The 22055-nt window shown below is 32.4% G+C and overlaps 1 protein-coding gene across 1 annotated transcript in view; it reads left to right on the forward strand.

Annotated features, from left to right (window-relative positions):
* The window catches only part of LOC142326159 (RCC1-like G exchanging factor-like protein), a 57712-nt gene that overhangs the window by 28790 nt on the left and 6867 nt on the right, over nucleotides 1-22055 (forward strand). Inside the window, exons 6-7 of the mRNA XM_075368406.1 lie at nucleotides 15177-15335; nucleotides 19870-20129. Coding sequence (XP_075224521.1) covers nucleotides 15177-15335; nucleotides 19870-20129 — 419 coding nt within the window. The remainder of the gene's footprint in view (nucleotides 1-15176; nucleotides 15336-19869; nucleotides 20130-22055) is intronic.

A 22055-nucleotide genomic window follows, 5' to 3' on the forward strand; every position in this document is an offset into this window, starting at 1 on the left:
TGTCATTGGGTCCATGACAACCAACCCAGCAGTTGGAGAAAAATGTAATTTAACCAATACCATATAGAGTTATGCTATGAGAAGGCTCACCATCTTGTTGCTAAATAAAATTCTCTGGTCAGTCTTGCAAATGAGGAAAAAGCCATGTACAAGTATAACTAAATAAGCAACAACTGTTTTCTTTGTTTTAGCAAAAAATAATGGCCCATTAACTTGCTGTCAGAGTATTAAAAAACGTTTAATTTTGAGGAGTCCCTTTCATATTGCAAAAGTTCATGGGACTTTTCTAAATCCCAGATACAGACATTATGTGACTTAAATTTTCCACTAAGATGGAATGATGATTCAGCACTAAACACAATATGATCAAGGAAGTCATCACCTTCATGCTACAACATTTCAATTGCAAAGTTGACATGCACAGTGTGGCTGGTAGGATTCAAAGCCTATATTAGATGCAAATGATATGGATACATATGTAAGCATTTCCTGATAACATTCCATACTGGCATCGCTAGCTAGCAGTTAGTTTCCCTATAGATTTTTATGACTGTGCAGGGACTTCCTGACATTCATCATTTTCTTCTGACACCCTTGTTCATACTCTACTATTTCCTTTACACAGATGTCTGATTATTTCCACTGGTTATGCCTTCGACGAATGTTATTGTCGCTATGGATTACAATTAAACTTTCTATGGAATGCATGTTGAAATGTAACAGATTAGAAAACTGAATAACACAGAAGGTTTTCTGTTCAAATGTTGCCATCTTTGCTAATGACGTTGTCAAGATGGGAAATCAATCTACAGCCATCTTACAGCTAAAACTGTCCTTTTTTACTCTTTGATTCTAGCCTTAAATCAATACTGCTCATCTCAACCAAGAGGTATTATAACAAATTAAAACCCTGATGTCATTTTTTGTACAGTTGATATATTTAAATATTACTTATTTGTTACTTATATTTTCATTGTTTCTTTTATATGTATTTTTTCAAGAATAAAGAATTTATATTTGTTACTATTGATTTCTAAAAGAGAAATGTTTTCTTAACATGTTTTTTAACTTGACTTGAAAATATCTTTATTCCCCCAATATGATTAGCCTAATTAAAATTTTAATTAGGTTAATCATTAGATTAGAAAATGTTTTTACTGGCATTTCTTTGTAGAATCTGTTTTCCAGTTTTGCTCTCTGTTTTCTAATTTTTGAATACTTGTTTTATTATAATTGTTGGGTAAAGTTAACAAAAAAACACAGCTCGTATTTGCCAAAAGAAATTGGACTTTAATGAGAAAGAAAACAACTGAACTTATGTTAAATCATAACCTTAAAAACTAAAAAGAAATTATGAAAATAACATAATTTAAAGATACATAAGAATATCAACTGAAATCAGCATATGAACAATGATATTAAATGAGAAAATACATGAATGTACATTTTTAAATACACATTTTGGCAATATACAATTTTAACAAAGCCTGAAAACAAGAGAACATAAAATACCTTATTTTTAATTATAAATTTAGAAAAACATAACATCAATAAACATAGTATGTCTGAAAAACTATTGCATTGCTGACAAATGCAGTAATATTGAAAATTAGGAATGAACAAATGTCATTAACTTATAAAAATGAATTACAATAATTTCAGTATAAAAAAGAGTTACAATAATTTGATTACAATAATCAAATTGAAATAAGTAATAATATGTAAATAGAGTTAATTTTGGTAAATAAGCATTCTTGAAAATATAAAATTGCAAAGTCCTAAAACATAATTGCACATCAGGAATAAATTATTTTAGGTTAATTTTAGAACAGTATTATGAACACAGTTCATGAGTAGAAAAAGATTAATCTCGAGGATTAACAAGATACAAGATTAAATTGTAGAGTTAATTATCATAACTACAAAATTGAAATTAATAAAGTACGTAAAATAGGTTGCAGCTGAACAATGACACAACCTTATGTAAGTAACCTGTTGTGTGACTGTACTTAAGTGAGTAAATGGTTTTGTAAACTACACTTGAAAGTGAAAATGCATAAGGTACGATGAACTGAATGTTCCACAAATTTTTACTGGTAAAATAACTGTTTAAACGTAATAAATAATGAAAATTAAACTTGCCTGTAGCACACAAATATTAGTAAACGACGAACTCGTAAATGAAGGTAAATGAATACATACAGTAGTAATTCCTGGGCGTAGTCCGCCGTGGTGTATCAGGAATGCAGGGGTGAGACGTGGTGTAGAGTTAGACTAATACGTAGTATCTCAGATATGTAGCAACGAGGTTGGAGATTCTGGATGGAGGAAAATATAATCTGCAATTCGAGAAGATTCGGCGTCGATAGAAATGGCAGTTTGTAGTAATTGAAGCACTTTCAACATAGACGTAATGTAGTGAGTTTGAAGAATAACTTAAAAAAGAAACGAGGCTGGACGAACATAGAAAACTGTGAAATCACGAAAAACTGACGAGTAGAAGTAGAAAATATTTTAACAGAGAAATACCGCAACGTTTATAAGTGCAAAGACGACGAAAGTATTAACATTAAGCGAAAGAAAGAAAACATCGAACCCTGGTCCTCCAAGAGGACCAGGATCCGCACAACGTGAAAGTCTGAACTAGAATGAACAAAGCTGGCGTGGTGAGAAGTAGGGGAAGCAAACAAAGCAATGGACAGAAGAGTGTGTGTGTGTGTTGACAACAAGAGTAGTGTCTTAGTCTTAGTATGAGAACGATTAGAGAAACTGTGTGGAATTCGGGAACGAAGACATAACAAAAATAATTTAAGCGAGCAGCCCACTAAAGAATTACATAAGACTGATAAAAATAATTTCTGAATACGCAAGTTGAAGAAATGACATCAGGGCAGACAAAGAGAAATAGACTTCTAGGAACTATGACAATATTGAAATTGGTTGAGAATAAAAAAACACTAAGCCTAATATATACATTAAGACTAAACAGCAATGAAATAATGCGTGATAGAAATAAGCACCAATACGATGATGCAATAGTCAGACAAGCTGGAGCCTGAGAGAAATTGATATTGAAAATAAATCCAAATAACCTATTTAAAAATACACGTAGATAAGCCTTACAAAAATGCAAAATAAATTACCAAGCCTGTAAACTACAAGACTCGACCATAACCTTGAATTCATTGGAATAAAACGACTTTATGCCAACGGCGTAAACAATAATCATTAGAATAAAATCTGTTGAAATTAGTTTTTCTTTATATCATGTTAAGTTTAAAAGCAATTTTTTTGGGGGATGATTAATCACCGTATAAGCTCAAACCTTGTGCTTGGGAATATGAAATGCAAATTTTGTAGCATGTGGAAAATGCTCTGCCTGATTGGGATTCAAACCCGGAACCTGTGATTAATAGTCCGAGATGCTACCACTTCGCCACGGAGATTGTGACCCCAGCAAAGTTTCACCATTGCTAGATTTTACTGTATATATATATATGATTGTCTAAAAGTGTATGCTAGGTAAATATATGTTTCCTTTTTGGAGAGCTCAACCCAGACTGATTAATATCCTACAGTAGCAGAGTTATACCTAGTTATAAAGCCTACTAATAGATTTGAAATCATCTTGCTAGGAAGGTCACACAACATCCTCATCTTGCCCCCCCCCCCCCCCACAGTTGCATTTTGAGCAACACGGAGCACATATGACCAGTACATCACCACATCCATCATTTAGCATCAAAAATCTAATAAGCCAATTCACAAATATAATATTTTAAGTAGATAACTAAATCACAAAAATTGCAATCAAATTTTTCAATAGCCACGCTTAAGGTATTTTACATACATAATAAGATTATCTTATTTTAAAAAATTGTAATTGTTTTGCCATATATTTTATGATCGAGCTATTTCATTCCTGATTTTATTGTTATTGAGTAACAGTCACATACAGAGGCAAATCTTTTGTTAAATAAAAAAACTGGTATACTTATCATTTATTTTATTCAATTTAATTGTTATTTATAATACTCTATATTTACTCGTTCAAGACGTTGTTACATCATGTTTGTCACTGTATATGCAACTTTTATTTTGTTATACAATTTTGACCATTTCAGATTACAGTTTTATATCATCCTGACTCCAAATGGGAAGACCTGTTCTAAAACAGTTTCAGTCACCACACCAACCCCTCCATTACTAGCTCTGACAGGCATTACTAGAGCTCACCTTCTAGACCCTCAATACCAGATTACGTAAAGCATAAGCACAAGCGATGGCATGACATCTACTGGGCAACCTCAACCGCAAGAGAGTTAAACACCATAACCCAAAGCAGAGGACCCATCATACTGCCTTGGGGACATCCCTTGGACAGCATCTTACTCACCGAAGTGCCACCATCACAAAGTACTACATGTCGATTATAAAAGTAACTTTTTAGCACTCTGAACTCATCACACATACATACCCGCCGTTGTAATTGATACAAGGCAGAAGACTACCACAAGTTGTTAAATGCCCCAGATATATCCAAAATTATATCCAGGACATATGCAGAGTCAGAGTTAGTAATGATGTCAGTCACTTTTAAAATTTCATCCTACCTTTCCCCGGTCAAAAAGCATACTAGTTCCCCATCAAGAGATTTCAGGAGGCCAACCTTCCATTAATCTGCAAATACAGTACCTTCTCAAATACCTTACCAAGCACTGGCAGAAGCATCAGAGACCTGTACAATAAACTCATAGTAGGATCCTTGTCACCACCTTTAAAATGAAGCCACACCTCTCTTCCAGCAAAGCAGAAAATAGCCAGCAAAAAGCATTCTATTCAGAACTTCATTATTCCACCTATACTTACACCCAACAAGCTAATAAGGAGTTCCACAGTGATTCCATCATACCCAGGACCCTTATGTCTTGCAAACTACAAACAACCTGCTGCAACTCAGCCTCAGTAAAATCCCCAAAGATGCCATACAACGAAAAGAAGCGGCCTAATGCCTAGTACACAGGATATTGACACTCACCCTCCACATCATCATCTAACAGTAAATCATTTAACAGTGCACAATATTTCCGTTTTGTTAGTCAGTACACCGTGCTGGGTCGAGAGAGCAGACAGAAGAACATCTTTCTTTTGTTTATGTCCCAAAATCCTGTAAACAACACTCAGGAATCCTTATTACCTTGATCCTGCACACAAGAACACCAAGAATCCCTGTTTTCTGTTTGAATCATATGAAAATATCAGGTCTTCTAATCCCTATACTTGAAAGCGAGTTATGCTTGTCATGTAGGGTCACTCTTACCCACCACTAGTAATTCTCTCCCAACCAGAACGACATGGAAGCATCCACATAAGCAAGAGATACCTTCTCTACTAACTTCTCCAAATCCATCACTTCCAAACTCCAACCCAAGACATGACAACTGGCTGATAATATATCGACAAATTTTTGCCACTCTTCCTTTCTGTACAGGAAACGCCCCTGCTAATAGGAACATTACACCGGTACACCTCACCAAGGACATTTGCGATCTGAAACGCAATCAGACAGTGATCACTGGAACACTCATCAACTACTGTCCATCAGCAAACAGTCCCAGGAATATTCCTTCCAAATGTCATGTCTATATTTGTCCCATCAATCAACCTTCTACTATCCACCATTCCTGCAAAGGTTGGCAATTCACCCAAAATATAATAAACCTTGAAATTGTGATCTGCATTGAAACTCTACCCACTTCCCTTTCTCATCCACCTGTCCCATTTCTCTAAATGATGCTCAATAGGCTGAAAACACAAACACAGAACATAAAGTTGCAAGTCCCCAATTACCAACTTCACAACAACATGGTGAAAATCAGATAGCTTCCAAACAAAGACTTAATCCAGATGTCTCCTGCACAGAATAGTGGACATACTAGCAGGACCACACAGAAACTTCTGCGAGCCACTAAAGCCTGGCAGGTCACCTGCCACAACATAAGGATGCTGCAAAAGAACCACATCCAGATCCCTTTAATCTACAATCTAACCTAATTCAATGTACATAATGTAAGCACCCTGAGCATTCAATTGCCTGAAATTAACCATTCAATCAATTTATGTACATCTCCATAGCTCTCAAAGTAAGACCCAAAATCCTTACTGTCCACAGAGTGCTTATGCTCTTTGCGCAGCCTCTTTACAACTGACATAAATCAATCCCCCATTCTTCTTGGGACAATCCCCTTCCTCTCCGCAATGAGCACACAGCAACAGCGACTGGCAGATCTTTGCCCTGTGCCCAAAGCAACACTTAAAACAGTACAGGACATCTATAAATTCCTTCATATTACAAGAGAAGTTCACAAACAACCCTACATCAAAAACAAATTTTTGTAGAATGCTAGGTCCCACCATCAACAGTGTATGATTACACTCTGCCTCATGTTTATCTGTTTTAAACAGGAACCGACATTCACCCCAAAAAGTTGCCTCATCCAAATTGATATTTTGCCCTGTGACCAGTCATGAACTTATCATCCGGAGACAACAATCCATATCATGACAATAACTTTTGGTTGCCATTTACATTTAGGATCAATCCTTACCTCTACTTTTTCAGCCTTTAAAGACTCAAAAATAACCTCACAGTCTGTCATCAGTGACAACAACCAATCCCCTCTGGGTTTCTCGTATATTTCTTATCTTCAGGCTGGACCTCTTTTTACAAAGAGTAACTTGAAAGTTCTCTTATTTCCTTGGTTATTTTTGCCAAACCCTCGGGCTTCTTCAGAAAAATAACCACCAGCTGATTTTCAACAGGCTGGCCTCACTTACTATCAAAACCTCTGCATAGCACTTCCATTGAGGTTCCACAGACCTAGAAAAGACTCCTAGTAGGAAATGTTACTGTTTCCTTCACAATCACCTCCTTTACTTCCATTGGCTCAGAAACCAGTGCCTCAAAACTCTGAACCAAGGTAGAGAATGTTGCCTTAAATCCCTTTACCTTGGAAATAATCCTACTCCTAACCAAAGCCAAAGTGTTTCGCAGATTCTTTATAAAGAAGCCCTAAAAAACTCATTAAGCAGATTATCTCATGAAATCCAGGTAGAAACATTTGCCACTGCCTCACCTGAGATATTCCTCACCTGAGGAGGCAGAGGAATAATTGATTCTTACTTCTATCACTTCACCAGCCCTACCTTGTTTAGCTTGGGCTGTTTCCTCAAATCAGTCTTCTGGCATTTCTGCCAGAATACTTTACAAAGTCAAACTAACAAAGACTATCTAAATCCTGTTGTATCTACTACTAGTAAATATGGGCAAGCCCACAAATATGACAACTGCTATAAATCCCTATAAATCAGGAGGCCTATAAATCCCCGTCACTCAGCACCTCTTAGCCACTAATGGATCAATCTCACAAATACTTGTTCAAACAAGCAGTTGCAAGACCTCAGATTACAGCCTATACCCAAAGGGTGTAAACAGGACTAGATTTGACTAGGCCAAATCCTTGCTTATAACATTTACTTGTTAGTAGATAAAATAAGTTTTGAAGGGCTCTCGATGATTGAGGTGTACGTCAAATCTAACCCAAGTACCAAACTCAGCAAAGAAAAACAAAAAATGTATATGTTCTATTAAGATGCTGATGTTGCAAAAACTCTGCATCATGCACTCAACCACTAGCTCAAATTAGAGCCAAAGACAAGCTCAATGTAATAACAATTTCGGATGCATCAGAACTAAAATGCAGTTTTATATCAATTTGACAGGCAGTTTGTTTGGCTGATCTTTAATTTTGATAGTTACTTTATTTTAATTGTGTAAGCATGTAAGTTAAAATGGAAGCAAACAGTCCTCATCCTTGGAAACAATCTAAAAAAGTTATTTACAGGGTATATAATTATTTAAAGAACTTCTCATAGCAAACCTAATGCTACTATTAAGGAGATTTAAAGCAACGCAGGAAGTGACCACAACTGAGTGCATTATCAGTGCATACTGTACAAAATGTTTGTCATGAAGGTAATGAAAATACATCAGCCCAAGGAAATTATGTGAACATTTTTTTGAATTGCTTCGGAAAAAATACTTTATACAAATTGAGTAACTGATCTAGATGATTTTAACAAAGATATAGTTCATCATTCCATTCAGAATTTTACGATAGAGGAGAGTATCCAGTTTGCTGTAAAATTAGACATTTTGAAAAAAAATTGAGACGGTTTGAAAAAACCAGGAACATAAAAAACTTTTACGTTCCCAATAAAAATAAATTTTACCAGGAATGTATTGCGTATGGAATATGCTCCATAATTGTAATACAATTAAGGTTCACTTTCATTAGTGTAACGACGGCAGAAAATTTTTGATACAGAGGTCTGACATTGTTCTTGCTTGGGTTAACAGTTTAAAGAAAATGCACAAAATTATACAAAAAAATTCTTGACCAATAATTTGACCAAATGAAACTTGAGTAAACCAGAATCATTCCAGGAAATACATCTTTCAGAATTCAGCAAGCAGTGATGGCTTAAGATTCCAGTTGGGAAAGGAACCTGTAAAATTATATGCCATTCTAGTTGCTATAAACTTGGTTTTAGAGACTGTGCTCTCGTTTTTCAGTCAAGCATACAAGGAGGGACTTCCACCAAGAAATGAATAGTGATTGATATATTCAGAGAATGGTTCATAAATTTTTTGCAATCGTTGGAAGCTTAAAGAGAAAGTGCCAGTGACCAGCATAAAAAAGGCAGAAATTGTTCCTTGGCTAGAAGAGAAGAAAATACCACACAAACCTTTTCACAGAATTCCCGAATTACTGTCTATTGTTAATGAACACAGAGAAAAATACGGACTATGATTACCACTATAATATTGCCAGTATAACCCAGTCAAGCTAATTTGGGCACAGATAAGGTGAGGAAGCAGTTGAAAACAGTAAATCTCAAATAAATGACATAAAACCGTTATTGGAAAATGCCGTAAACTGCTTAACAATAAAGATTACTGGAGAAGATGTGTTAGACATGCAGAAAACCTTCAAGTAGAAGATTTTCATAAAGAAGGATTGTAGGATGACCACTTACAACACATTGTAGTGAACTTAGAAAATGATAGTGATGAAAATGACAGATTTATCAGATGTTGAAGACTTATAATATACTTCAGGTGATATTGACTTTCAGATTATAGTTTATTTATATTTTGTGTAAAGTTTTACAAATCTTTCAGTTTTAAAGCCCATATTTAAATGTAGTCATAACTTTCCAAATTTTTGAACATGTCAGAAAATTAGAGAAATATTTTATGTAAAATAAAAAATTTTAGAGAAATATTTTATGTAAAATAAAAATTTTAGATCAAGATCAAGCTTTTTTTTTTTTTTTTTTGTCTTCAGTCATTTGACTGGTTTGATGCAGCTCTCCAAGATTCCCTATCTAGTGCTAGTCGTTTCATTTCAGTATACCCTCTACATCCTACATCCCCAACAATTTGTTTTACATACTCCAAACGTGGCCTGCCTACACAATTTTTCCCTTCTACCTGTCCTTCCAATATTAAAGCGACTATTCCAGGATGCCTTAGTACATGGCCTATAAGTCTGTCTCTTCTTTTTACTATATTTTTCCAAATGCTACTTTCTTCACCTATTTGCCGCAATACCTCTTCATTTGTCACTTTATCCACCCATCTGATTTTTAACATTCTCCTATAGCACCACATTTCAAAAGCTTCTAATCTTTTCTTCTCAGATACTCCGATTGTCCAAGTTTCACTTCCATATAAAGCGACACTCCAAACATACACTTTCAAAAATCTTTTCCTGACATTTAAATTCATTTTTGATGTAAACAAATTATATTTCTTACTGAAGGCTCGTTTAGCTTGTGCTATTCGGCATTTTATATCGCTCCTGCTTCGTCCATCTTTAGTAATTTTACTTCCCAAATAACAAAATTCTTCTACCTCCATAATCTTTTCTCCTCCTATTTTCACATTCAGTGGTCCATCTTTATTATTTCTACTACATTTCATTACTTTTGTTTTGTTCTTGTTTATTTTCATGCGATAGTTTTTGCGTAGGACTTCATCTATGCCGTTCATTGTTTCTTCTAAATCCTTTTTACTCTCGGCTAGAATTACTATATCATCAGCAAATCGTAGCATCTTTATCTTTTCACCTTGTACTGTTACTCCGAATCTAAATTGTTCTTTAACATCATTAACTGCTAGTTCCATGTAAAGATTAAAAAGTAACGGCGATAGGGAACATCCTTGTCGGACTCCCTTTCTTATTAGGGCTTCTTTCTTATGTTCTTCAATTGTTATTGTTGCTGTTTGGTTCCTGTACATGTTAGCAATTGTTCTTCTGTCTCTGTATTTGAACCCTAATTTTTTTAAAATGCTGAACATTTTATTCCAGTCTACGTTATCGAAAGCCTTTTCTAGGTCTATAAACGCCAAGTATGTTGGTTTGTTTTTCTTTAATCTTCCTTCTACTATTAATCTGAGGCCTAAAATTGCTTCCCTTGTCCCTATACTTTTCCTGAAACCAAATTGGTCTTCTCCTAACACTTCTTCCACTCTCCTCTCAATTCTTCTGTATAAAATTCTAGTTAAGATTTTTGATGCATGACTAGTTAAACTAATTGTTCTGTATTCTTCACATTTATCTGCCCCTGCTTTCTTTGGTATCATAACTATAACACTTTTTTTGAAGTCTGATGGAAATTCCCCATTTTCATAAATATTACACACCAGTTTGTATAATCTATCAATCGCTTCCTCACCTGCACTGCGCAGTAATTCTACAGGTATTCCGTCTATTCCAGGAGCCTTTCTGCCATTTAAATCTTTTAATGCTCTCTTAAATTCAGATCTCAGTATTGTTTCTCCCATTTCATCCTCCTCAACTTCCTCTTCTTCCTCTATAACACCATTTTCTAATTCATTTCCTCCGTATAACTCTTCAATATATTCCACCCATCTATCGACTTTACCTTTCGTATTATATATTGGTGTTCCATCTTTGTTTAACACATTATTACATTTTAATTTATGTATTAAAATTTTCCTTAACTTTCCTGTATGCTCCGTCTATTTTACCAATGTTCATTTCTCTTTCCACTTCTGAACACTTTTCTTTAATCCACCACTCTTCTTTCACCAGTTTGCACTTCCTGTTTATAGCATTTCTTAATTGCCGATAGTTCCTTTCACTTTCTTCATCACTAGCATTCTTATATTTTCTACGTTCATCCATCAGCTGCAATATATCGTCTGAAACCCAAGGTTTTCTACCAGTTCTCTTTATTCCGCCTAAGTTTGCTTCTGCTGATTTAAGAATTTCCTTTTTAACATTCTCCCATTCTTCTTCTACATTTTCTACCTTATCTTTTTTACTCAGACCTCTTGCGATGTCCTCCTCAAAAATCTTCTTTACCTCCTCTTCCTCAAGCTTCTCTAAATTCCACCGATTCATCTGACACCTTTTCTTCAGGTTTTTAAACCCCAATCTACATTTCATTATCACCAAATTATGGTCGCTATCAATGTCTGCTCCAGGGTAAGTTTTGCAGTCAACGAGTTGATTTCTAAATCTTTGCTTAACCATGATATAATCTATCTGATACCTTCCAGTATCGCCTGGCTTTTTCCAAGTGTATATTCTTCTATTATGATTTTTAAATTGAGTGTTGGCAATTACTAAATTATACTTCGTGCAAAACTCTATAAGTCGGTCCCCTCTTTCATTCCTTTTGCCCAGCCCGTATTCACCCACTATATTTCCTTCCTTGCCTTCTCCAATGCTTGCATTCCAATCTCCAACTATTATTAAATTTTCATCTCCTTTTACGTGTTTAATTGCTTCATCAATCTCTTCGTATACACACTCTACCTCATCATCATCATGGGCGCTTGTAGGCATATAGACGTTAACAATCGTTGTCGGTTTAGGTTTTGATTTTATCCTTATTACAATGATTCTATCGCTATGCGTTTTGAAATACTCCACTCTCCTCCCTATCTTCTTGTTCATCACGAAACCTACTCCTGCCTGCCCATTATTTGATGCTGAGTTAATTACTCTAAAATCACCTGACCAAAAGTCGCCTTCCTCTTCCCACCGAACCTCACTAATTCCTACTATATCCACATTTGTCCTACCCATTTCCCTTTTTAAATTTTCTAGCCTACCAACCTTTTTTAAGCTTCTAACATTCCACGCTCCGACTCGTAGAATGTTATTTTTTAATTTTCTGGTGACCCCTTCCTTAGTAGTCCCCACCCGGAGATCCGAACGGGGGACTATTTTACCTCCGGAATATTTTACCAAGGAAGGTGCCTCCATTATTGTTATGTGAAAATGCAGAGAGCCACATTTTCTTGGAAAAAAAGCAGCTGTAGTTTTCCATTGCTTTCAGCTGCGCAGTACTCAGAGGACTGAGTGATGTTGATACGGCCGTTTAAGTCGTCCTGACTCACGCCCCTAACAACTACTGAAAGAGCTGCTGCCCTCTTTCAGGAATCATTCCTTAGTCTGGCTCTCAACAGATACCTCTCCGATATGGTTGCACCTTCGGTCCAGCTACTCTGTATCCCTGAGCACTCAAGCCCCCTCACCAACGGCAAGGTCTCATGATTCATAGAGGAGGAAGATCAAGCTAAGAAATGTAAATATGATATCAGGTCTTTGCTAATCAGCCAATCAAAAATTATATGGTTGTAATATTTTGGCATATATTGCTGGGAAAATCAGATGATCTCTATCATTGATAAATAATGGTGATTAACATAATAACAAGAAACTTCTTACATAATCCTCATGGCAAGTACAAGCCACTTCTGCTTGACTTAGTAAGAAAATTTATACAGACCATTATTTACCTGTCCCTCTTATGAAGCAAGGTTGCCCTTGCTTCATTCCTTTGTCAATTAGACTGCATTTCTTTACTATGTGCTCTTTTTATTATACATTTTAGTAGTGTTACTATCCTCTAAAGTGTTTTAATTATTTACTTTTAATAAATCCCAGCACAATGGACTGAAATTATTTCCAACATTTCCTAATATCAGCCGTCTATAGGAATTGTATTAAATATTATTTTAAACATAGTTTTGGCTGTTGATATTTTATTCTTGCTACATTCCTTTCAATGAAGATGTTCCACATGTTCAGGAGTTGCCTCGGAAAGAAGCAACAGATTGTTGAAATGGAGTTTGCTGATCTAAATCTATTTTCACAGCCACCTTATTGTTTTACAGTTATTGGTAAATAATTATTTTATTTAGTTTCATTAAAATTTCTAACATCCTGTAATTCTCTTGCCTTGTCCAGATCTGCAAATATTATTTAGGTGGATTTGTTCTTGAGCCTGTCTCATAAGAATATTTTTCAGAAAAGAATAATCTCTCATACCAATGCTTCTGAAACTGCTGGTCTTCATGGTATACCTTCTACCACATCTTTTATTCACTGTAAATTGCCTTTCAATAAAGGAACATTATACGGATAATGTGGTGATTTTTTTTTTTTTTTACATTTTCCTCCTGCTTTCTTGTCAGCAATTAATTACACTTTTTTAAATCTGAAAGTACCTTTCCAGTTTCATAAGTTTATGAAAATTAATATCTGTAGTCTAATCACTACTGCATCATAAGTAAGCAAATAACTCTGTGAAACGTAATCTTCCCCTTTCTCTATTTTAATTAAGTTTTCAATTTCTGTCAAATTTTTAACTCAAAATAGTCAATCTACAATTCTGGAATTATCAGAGATGGATAAGTTTTTATCCATCTCTGATAATTTTCCCTATGTGCAGCTAAAAGGGCAATATTAACGGTCTGAAAATAAGATTTAAAACTTTTAATTACAAATTTATAAATTGTAGTAAAGATGTAGACTTTGTCAACAAAATCAATTTTATATGTACTGAATTAACCTGCTTAGTCTTCAATTATCAGCAAAATTTTTCAGACCATTGTGTAATTTCTTTTTCAAAAAGACCAGAAGCTCACTTTTTCACTTTGTAATTAATGGAAAGACATTTTAAGTTTTTTTTTTTTTTTTTTAAATCGCCTAGATTTTTCCTATTATTAAATCTTTTTTTTATTGTGGCTAATGGCTGTTTTTTGTTAGTGCATAATTAAGTCTGTTTTTACTAGGTTTCCATCAATACATTTTTTACCTTTAAATTCTAAGGTTTAATCACAAATAATTATAAAAATTCTTGTACACCTACTTCATCTGCATTAATGTTGTCCATCCCTTACATCTGGCTATACACTTTTTTTCATCATTGGCTGTAGTTAAGTCAACCAAAAATGCTTGCCCTGTTTTTTTCCATAAGCAATATTGTTTATTTTAAAATTGATTTACCTATGAATGGATTGTTTTTTTTTCTTGTAGCCTAACTGTAACATTAATTTTTCATCCCAAACATTTAACATCAATCCACTAATTAGCATGAAGTAGCAAGTTTACACTTAAAATTGCAACAGAAGATTCCATCAGTATCAATTTTTTCACATTTTTAAGGACTTTATTATTTAATAATTTTCAAAAGATTCCAAGATCAAGTCCCTATTTTTCCAAATGAAATGTAAAATTAAATTCCATTTTTTTCCAAGTGGAATTTTTCCTATTTTCATCATGTTGAAAGTTCATTATATCTATTATTCCAATTCATAATAAACATAAATAATGTTCAAAAATTATAATCATAAACATAAATCACATAAGTATTTCATTATATTCATGAATTGTGTTATTTTATTACTTTTATAACCTTGTATGTGAGCATGAAAATTTTTTATTCTTCTGAATAATTTATTGATGATTGATATTATTTTCTATTTATATCTACAGTATTACTATAACAGAAATAAGTTGAATTTCAACCACAATTAACTCTTTCATATTAAAAATTGAATGAGTGAACATGCTGCATGTTCAAATGTTTAAAAATAATTTCCCATGCAATATTTTTTGCCTTGAACATTGTTTTCTGAATACTACTTGTATGAAACCATGAGTTGATATGGAACTACCTTACTTCGATGCAATCTCTTTTATCTTAACCTAATTATTATATTTTAATTTATAACTTGTGAAACTTACATATTTGTTACACTTTACAATAGCTATTTTCTATATTTACAGATAAAGGAGAAGTATTTGGATGGGGAAATAATGAATATAAACAGTTGCTGAAGAATGATGTCATGCAGTTCAGTACTCCACTTAACATTTCACAATTAAATTCACTTGGTCACATTATTGATGTTGCAGCTGGTGGTTCATCTTGTGTTGCAGTAAACAGTAAATATCATTTAGTAAAATTAATGATAGAATGATTAATGGTAAAATTACTCTGTTAAATGTTAAGAATAAAATTACTATTTTTTTATGGTAATACGAAGCATAGTACAAATGTAAGAGGCAATGAGTTATAAATAACTATTGGCAACACTGATTGGTTTACACATGCACAATAGCTTTAAGTGGTCAGTTGGGCATGCAATCACCACATTGCCATCAATTCATTGTTGTTTGCCTTTGCAAGACAATGTATTAAAATGATTATGGTAATAATAAATCCCACCAGTTGTGAAGTTCAATCAGTAATTAGATTTCTAAATGCAAGAGGACATAATACTGCTGAAAGTCACCATCACTTGTGTGAAACCTATGGGCCTACTGCAATGAGTGAAGGAGAAGTGAGGCAATGATATCATGAGTTTAAGCAAGGCCATTCAAATATTCATGACGAACAGAGAAGTGGCAGGCCTAGTGACTGGACTGATGATCTCATTGAATGTGTGAATGCAGAACGTTACTTTATGATTACTGCTCTTTCTCTAGAATTTTCAGCAGTTTCAAAGACAACATTGTTCAGAATCATGACTGACACTGTAGGAGGCTATAGGCTTATCGTAAACAGTATGCATGATGGGTACCGAAAATGTTGAAAAGTGCTCTCAAAGATCACAGAATGACATCAGCATGTGGGTTTTCTCAACCACTTTAACCTCGAGAGAGACAGATATATATCATCATAGATCCTATCATTATATATTCCGTATCATCACTAGTGATGAAACATATTTTTCTTACATCAGTGCTGAGACTAAACAGCAGTCCATGCACTGGCATGTCTGGTTCCCCTAAATTGAAAAAATTCAATTGAAAAATCATGCAACTGTACTCTGGGACCAAAAGGGTGTGCTTTTGATTGATTTCAAAAGCTTATGATGTGATGGAACATCCATCACATCATAAGTTTATTGTGAAACATGTTCTAAACTGCATAATGCCATTCAAAACCGACAACGGGGAATGTGTGATCAGGAATTGTTCTTCTTCACAAAATACACATCTACATATGGCTGCATGCAGTCAGCAGCAGAAACGATTCAAAAATTTGTATGAGATTTTTGGTCATCCCTTACAGTCCTGATCTCACACTAAGTGACTGTCTGTCATCTCTTCCTACACCTCAAAAACTGGCCGAAAACGATTCAAGAAAAGTCAGAGTTGAAAATCCCAGTGCAAAAGTGGCAATAATCCCAGGTGGCAGATTACATAGTGAGTTTGAAGAAGCATCTTTTACAATATTAAAAGTGTAGAAAAATAAAGTAAATATGTAAACATTTTAAACCATTGATTAATTTTTCAATTGTTCTTATTTTGATGCCAATCGGCTCTTACTTTTGAACCGCTCTTGATTTATTAAGTAAGGCATGCATCAAATGTTGAATTTTTGTCCAGAAATTATCATTATGAGGTTATGATAATAGTGTGGTATTTAAATGATTCAAATATAGAAAAATTATAAATTATTATTTAAAACCATTCTTTTTCAAAACCCATTCTTCCGTTGGAGACATGCAGGAAATTTAATTGAATCCAAGATACTCTTTCTTTGCTTTCTTGTCGATCTCTTTATCCCTCTTATTCCCCTAAATGTATGAAAATTAAATATTACATCATATTCAAACCATTTTTCAGTAAATCCCATTATATCCTTAAGGGAGAAAACATGAAACTTAATAATGTTAAAAAGGTTCAGACTTTCTTACACAACCATTCTTTTTCAAAACCCATTCTTCCGTTGGAGACATGCAGGAAATTTAATTGAATCCAAGATACTCTTTCTTTGCTTTCTTGTCGATCTCTTTATCCCTCTTATTCCCCTAAATGTATAAAAATTAAATATTACATCATATTCAAACCATTTTTCAGTAAATCCCATTATATCCTTAAGGGAGAAAACATGAAACTTAATAATGTTAAAAAGGTTCAGACTTTCTTACACACAAACTCTAGCTCCTTAGCTTCTACTATTTATAAAAATGAAATAGATATTCAAATTATTCTTTATAAAAATTCATTCTGCCTTCAGAAAAAACTAAAATACTTATTGATTGTTTAATAGTTTTAGATCACCTTGTCTCCAGACTCAAGACTCCTCTATCCCTTCTTAATGTACTGAAATTGTATATAATGATATTTAAATTATTCTTTCTCAAAACCTGTTTAAAACTCTGGAGCTGAAAAGGTTTAAGCTTGTTAGCCTTTTGAAATCAAGCCCCCTGTAGCCCCTTCACAAAACGGAAATATTAAAATTACTACTTTTTTTAAATTTATTCTACGTAGGGAGAAGTTGATGATGGGGTTAAAAAGGTTCAGGCATCCAAGTCCTGTTGTTCTCTTAGATCCCCTCAATCAACAATAATTGAAATATTGCAAAATTTAACAAATATTTTTTTTAAAGTGTTTACTGCCAGGGAACAACAGGAAACTAATAGTTTTTTGTTTTTTTTGTCTGTGGGCGAAAAACGCCTCGGCGTTATCATCGCCCGGTAGATATTAGTAAAAGGGTAAAATAACTCTGAAATAATAAACTATACAAGGTGTAAACGTAATATTAATCATATAGTAAAAATTTACTAAAACAAGCCAAGAAGGCAAAATAAAACTCAAAACCAATACCATAGACAAAGTTGATAAAATATAAAAGTTAAAATAATAGATTAAAGAAAGTATATAAAACTTATCCGATGGGTTGTGCAAAAATCCCCTCCCCAGATAGTAAAATTAAATACATAGAACCAAAAACCAAATTGAAATAGAGGTTAAAATTAAAAAAAAAAAAAAAAAAAACTAATAGTGTACCAAGGGTGGATCTTACATTTCCTGGGATTTTATAATATCCCCTTTACCCCTGCAGTTAAATAGCAGATCAAGCATTTAAAAACACCTCAGAAATCAAAAGTTAAAATTAATAAAACATGTTGAAGGTAATTTTAAAAACTGATATTTGGGGAAACTATTGCACAAAAAATAATAAGTTTATAGTATACTAAAGATAAATTTACTGATGCATAAAACATACAGACGTGCAGTGCATATATCCATAAGGTTTCCATTACCACCCAAGGAAACATGCCGGAAAATACTAAACACAAAGAGTGAAGCTAATTTCTCTTTTGATATCCTAATTGGGGTTACATTCTCTACAGGTTTTACCTTCAGTGAATTCCTCTTTTTGTCAAATTAAATAAATCTTGTATTTTAACTTAGCCAATGAACCTAGTTCACCTAAGAATCTATTACAGATCTCTCTCCTCTTTTACTTGTTTTAAGAAATTTTCATTTTTTAATTTACCACCTAATTTTCAACATCTTCTTATAATACTGGCATTTCTATACTTTTCCTCTTTATAGAGAAAGAGATCTTATTTCATTTTTGTGTTGAATAAATAACATAAATCAGCACATTCTTTACATTTTTTTTTTTTATAAATATAAAAAAGAAGATTTAAGATACTGAGTTATTAGAATGTGAAACTGATAAAAAGTAAATGATTTACTTATGTATTTTTAACTCACTTTAATTGCATTATAGTTTTAAAAAAGTATAAAACATGAAAGATATATCTGTAAGAATGTAAATGAAGTGTAATTTCTCTTCATTCCTGATTATTAAAGCAGTTTTTTCTTCAATAATTGATTCAGTTTTAAGTTTTTTGTGTGTGTGTTTTTTTTTATTAATTCACCATATAATGTGGAAGCTTATGCATGGGAATATGAAATAGAAATTTTATAGTGTATGAAAAATGTCATGCCTGAACAGGATTTGAACCCAGAACCTCCAGATAAAAGCCCAAGTCGCTACAACTTCACCACAGAAATTGTTTTATTTTTTCAACATTAAATTATGATAATTTATTTATCATAAAATTAATAATAATACTAGTAATAATAATTTATCATATAATTAATTTAATAGCTGTCAGATTGCTAATATGCTTGGGTTTTTCTCACTACAACATGATGATAGATTTGTTTTTCACCATTCACCATAATTTTGATATATGTATATTCTGTTTGCAAAATGCATGTATATGAAAAATGTACTATATCCAAGTAATATCTAATTAAACACTGATGAATAAAGTAAATACATTTGAAAATACATTTTGAGTACCAAAAAAATATACATTCAAGTATAATAATATTAGCTATATTATTGTTTATTTATTAAAGAAATAATCATATTAATAAAATTAGTCCATTTTAAAGATTTTTTACGAGTCAACACACAAACATCAGCGACATAGTAATATAGCAAGAAGCTGACACTTCCTTCATGCTGATCTGATAAATATGGTTAATTAATTAATTGACATTTATTAAACTTACCATGTTGATGTCTTATTCTTAGATTTTAATTTTACCTCGTAATTTTCTTTTTCTCTTTCCATTTAGTGATTAAAATATTAAATTAAATTTTAATTTTAAGAATAATTTTATTTTTTATTCTAACAGTAAATTATCAAATTTTTTTCAGATGAGGGTTCTGTATTTGTTTGGGGTTTTGGATTGTTAGGCAGCGGTCCACAAGTAGTTAGTTGCTCGAAGCCAATGGAATTACCGAGTACACTCTTTGGATGTAATAAATTTGATCCAAATGTTAAAGTTACAAATGTTTTTAGTGGATTATATCACCTTGGTGCTATTACAAATCACGGTCACTTGTACACGTGGGGTCGTAACAAAGGAGGTTGCCTTGGAATTGGCCATACAAAGGATCAATATTTTCCAATGAAGGTGAATTATTGTATCTGTTTTTTTACTGAAGCTAAAAATCTCAAATTAATGTATGTGTCTGACTTTATATAGATAAAAGAGCAACATACTTATACTCAAATTTGATTTATACTCAAAAAAAAAAACTTTTATAACTGATGATGATGATGTTTCCTTCTCTATGCTATGAATTTTTATCAAGTAATAAATTTATCTTTCAAACAAAATATAAAACTAATAGCTAAGCACAATGTTAATTTACGTATAAATTGTTCAGTTTTTAATTTTGTTAAGAATAAAATTGTATAAAAAACATTTCCTATCTATAGGATAATATTCGTATCATTTTCTTTTTATCTTTATAGATTAATTTCAAATGCAAAAGTGGTGGTAACATCTGCTTTTCTTTCAGTTTCATAGATGAATTTTATATTTTTGTTAATTTAATTTTTTTTTTAATTTTCAATATGTTGATAATTATAAATACACAAAATATTATCTGCTTATCAACTAAACTCACATTAAACAAAGTAAAATTCTCTTTTACCTTTCGTTTAAGATTAGCCATGAAAATATTAGCTTGGAATCCAGACAGAGTGTTACCCATTGCTCCATCAATTTGTTTATTATTAACTATCAAGTTGCTAAACTAACCATTGGTTAATCTTGTACATTCTTCTTTTATCAAGAATTAATAAATTGGACAGTTAATCATTCAGACGTTCCAGTGTTTCCTTGACTGTAAAACTAGAATATAATTCTATGAAGTAGAAATAGTATCAGAACATATTAAAAGACATTTCACCATTCTTGAAAGCCTCATCTTTTAGATTATTAATTAATTAGATCAAATTTATTAGTGGAGAAAGATACTGGTTGCTGTAATTTTGTAATTTCTTTTAATAACTGCTTTGCTAAATCATGGAGCATATTCTTGAAGCAATTGCTTATATTTGATTGCAAATTTTATGAATTTTTTTGCAGGTTATGTAATTTTTTCATGACTGGATCAGAAATAATTACTCTGCATTTTTTTGTAAGTCAAAATAAATTCCGGGCGATGATAATGTCAAAGTGTTTTTCACCCAGAAAACACCAAAAAAAAGAATCAATAAATCATTGCAAGTACTAATTTGTTAAAATTATCATATGAAACCTGAAAGTGGGTTCTTTTGAATTTTAATGTTCAGTCAACTTTTAATAGTTGTATAAACTTTTTCCAAAATCACATTGTGTTGAACAACTCTAACTTGATCAGTAGATTCTTTACATTTTCTATGTATAAATATGAAAGAGAGAATTTCAGTAAATTGGTTGACATAATTAAAATAAAATTTTGATGAGCATTTTCTGAGTGATTAGAAATTGATAGAAAGTGAAATTGATAGAAAGTAAATGTTTTACTTGTAATTTTACATTGTAATGCATAAATATGTCTTTTTTTTGACTTAACTTTATTTGTACTATAATTTTAAAAAGGAATAAAACTTGAAAGATATATTTGTGTAAGAGTGTAAGCAGAGTGTAATTTCATTTCATTCATGATTATTTATTGGAAACCATTTATTTTTTTCATTATTTTTACAACCAACAAAATCTGATATAGACATCAATGACTTCCTTGCATGCCTATTAAATTACATACATACATTTTTTGATATAACTTCTGATATTTTTTCATATTTTTTTTATTGTTATTATTGAATTATTATTTATCTTTTTTTTTTTACAATTAATTTAATAATTATTATTAAATCAATATATTTAAATTAAAAACAATTAAAAGTCTGATTCAAACCAAATGTACCTTCCCCTTGATCCAAATATTTCATTAATTAGAATTTTATTTTCCTACCTCTGGAACCAATGAAAATAAGTACCACTTATGATATATTGTTGAAAAGTTATCAATGAGAGCTTATTACTACAATTAAGAAAAAATTGTTT

The sequence above is a fragment of the Lycorma delicatula genome, chromosome 1, assembly GCF_047948215.1.
Source record: "Lycorma delicatula isolate Av1 chromosome 1, ASM4794821v1, whole genome shotgun sequence".
Classification (NCBI taxonomy): domain Eukaryota; kingdom Metazoa; phylum Arthropoda; class Insecta; order Hemiptera; family Fulgoridae; genus Lycorma; species Lycorma delicatula.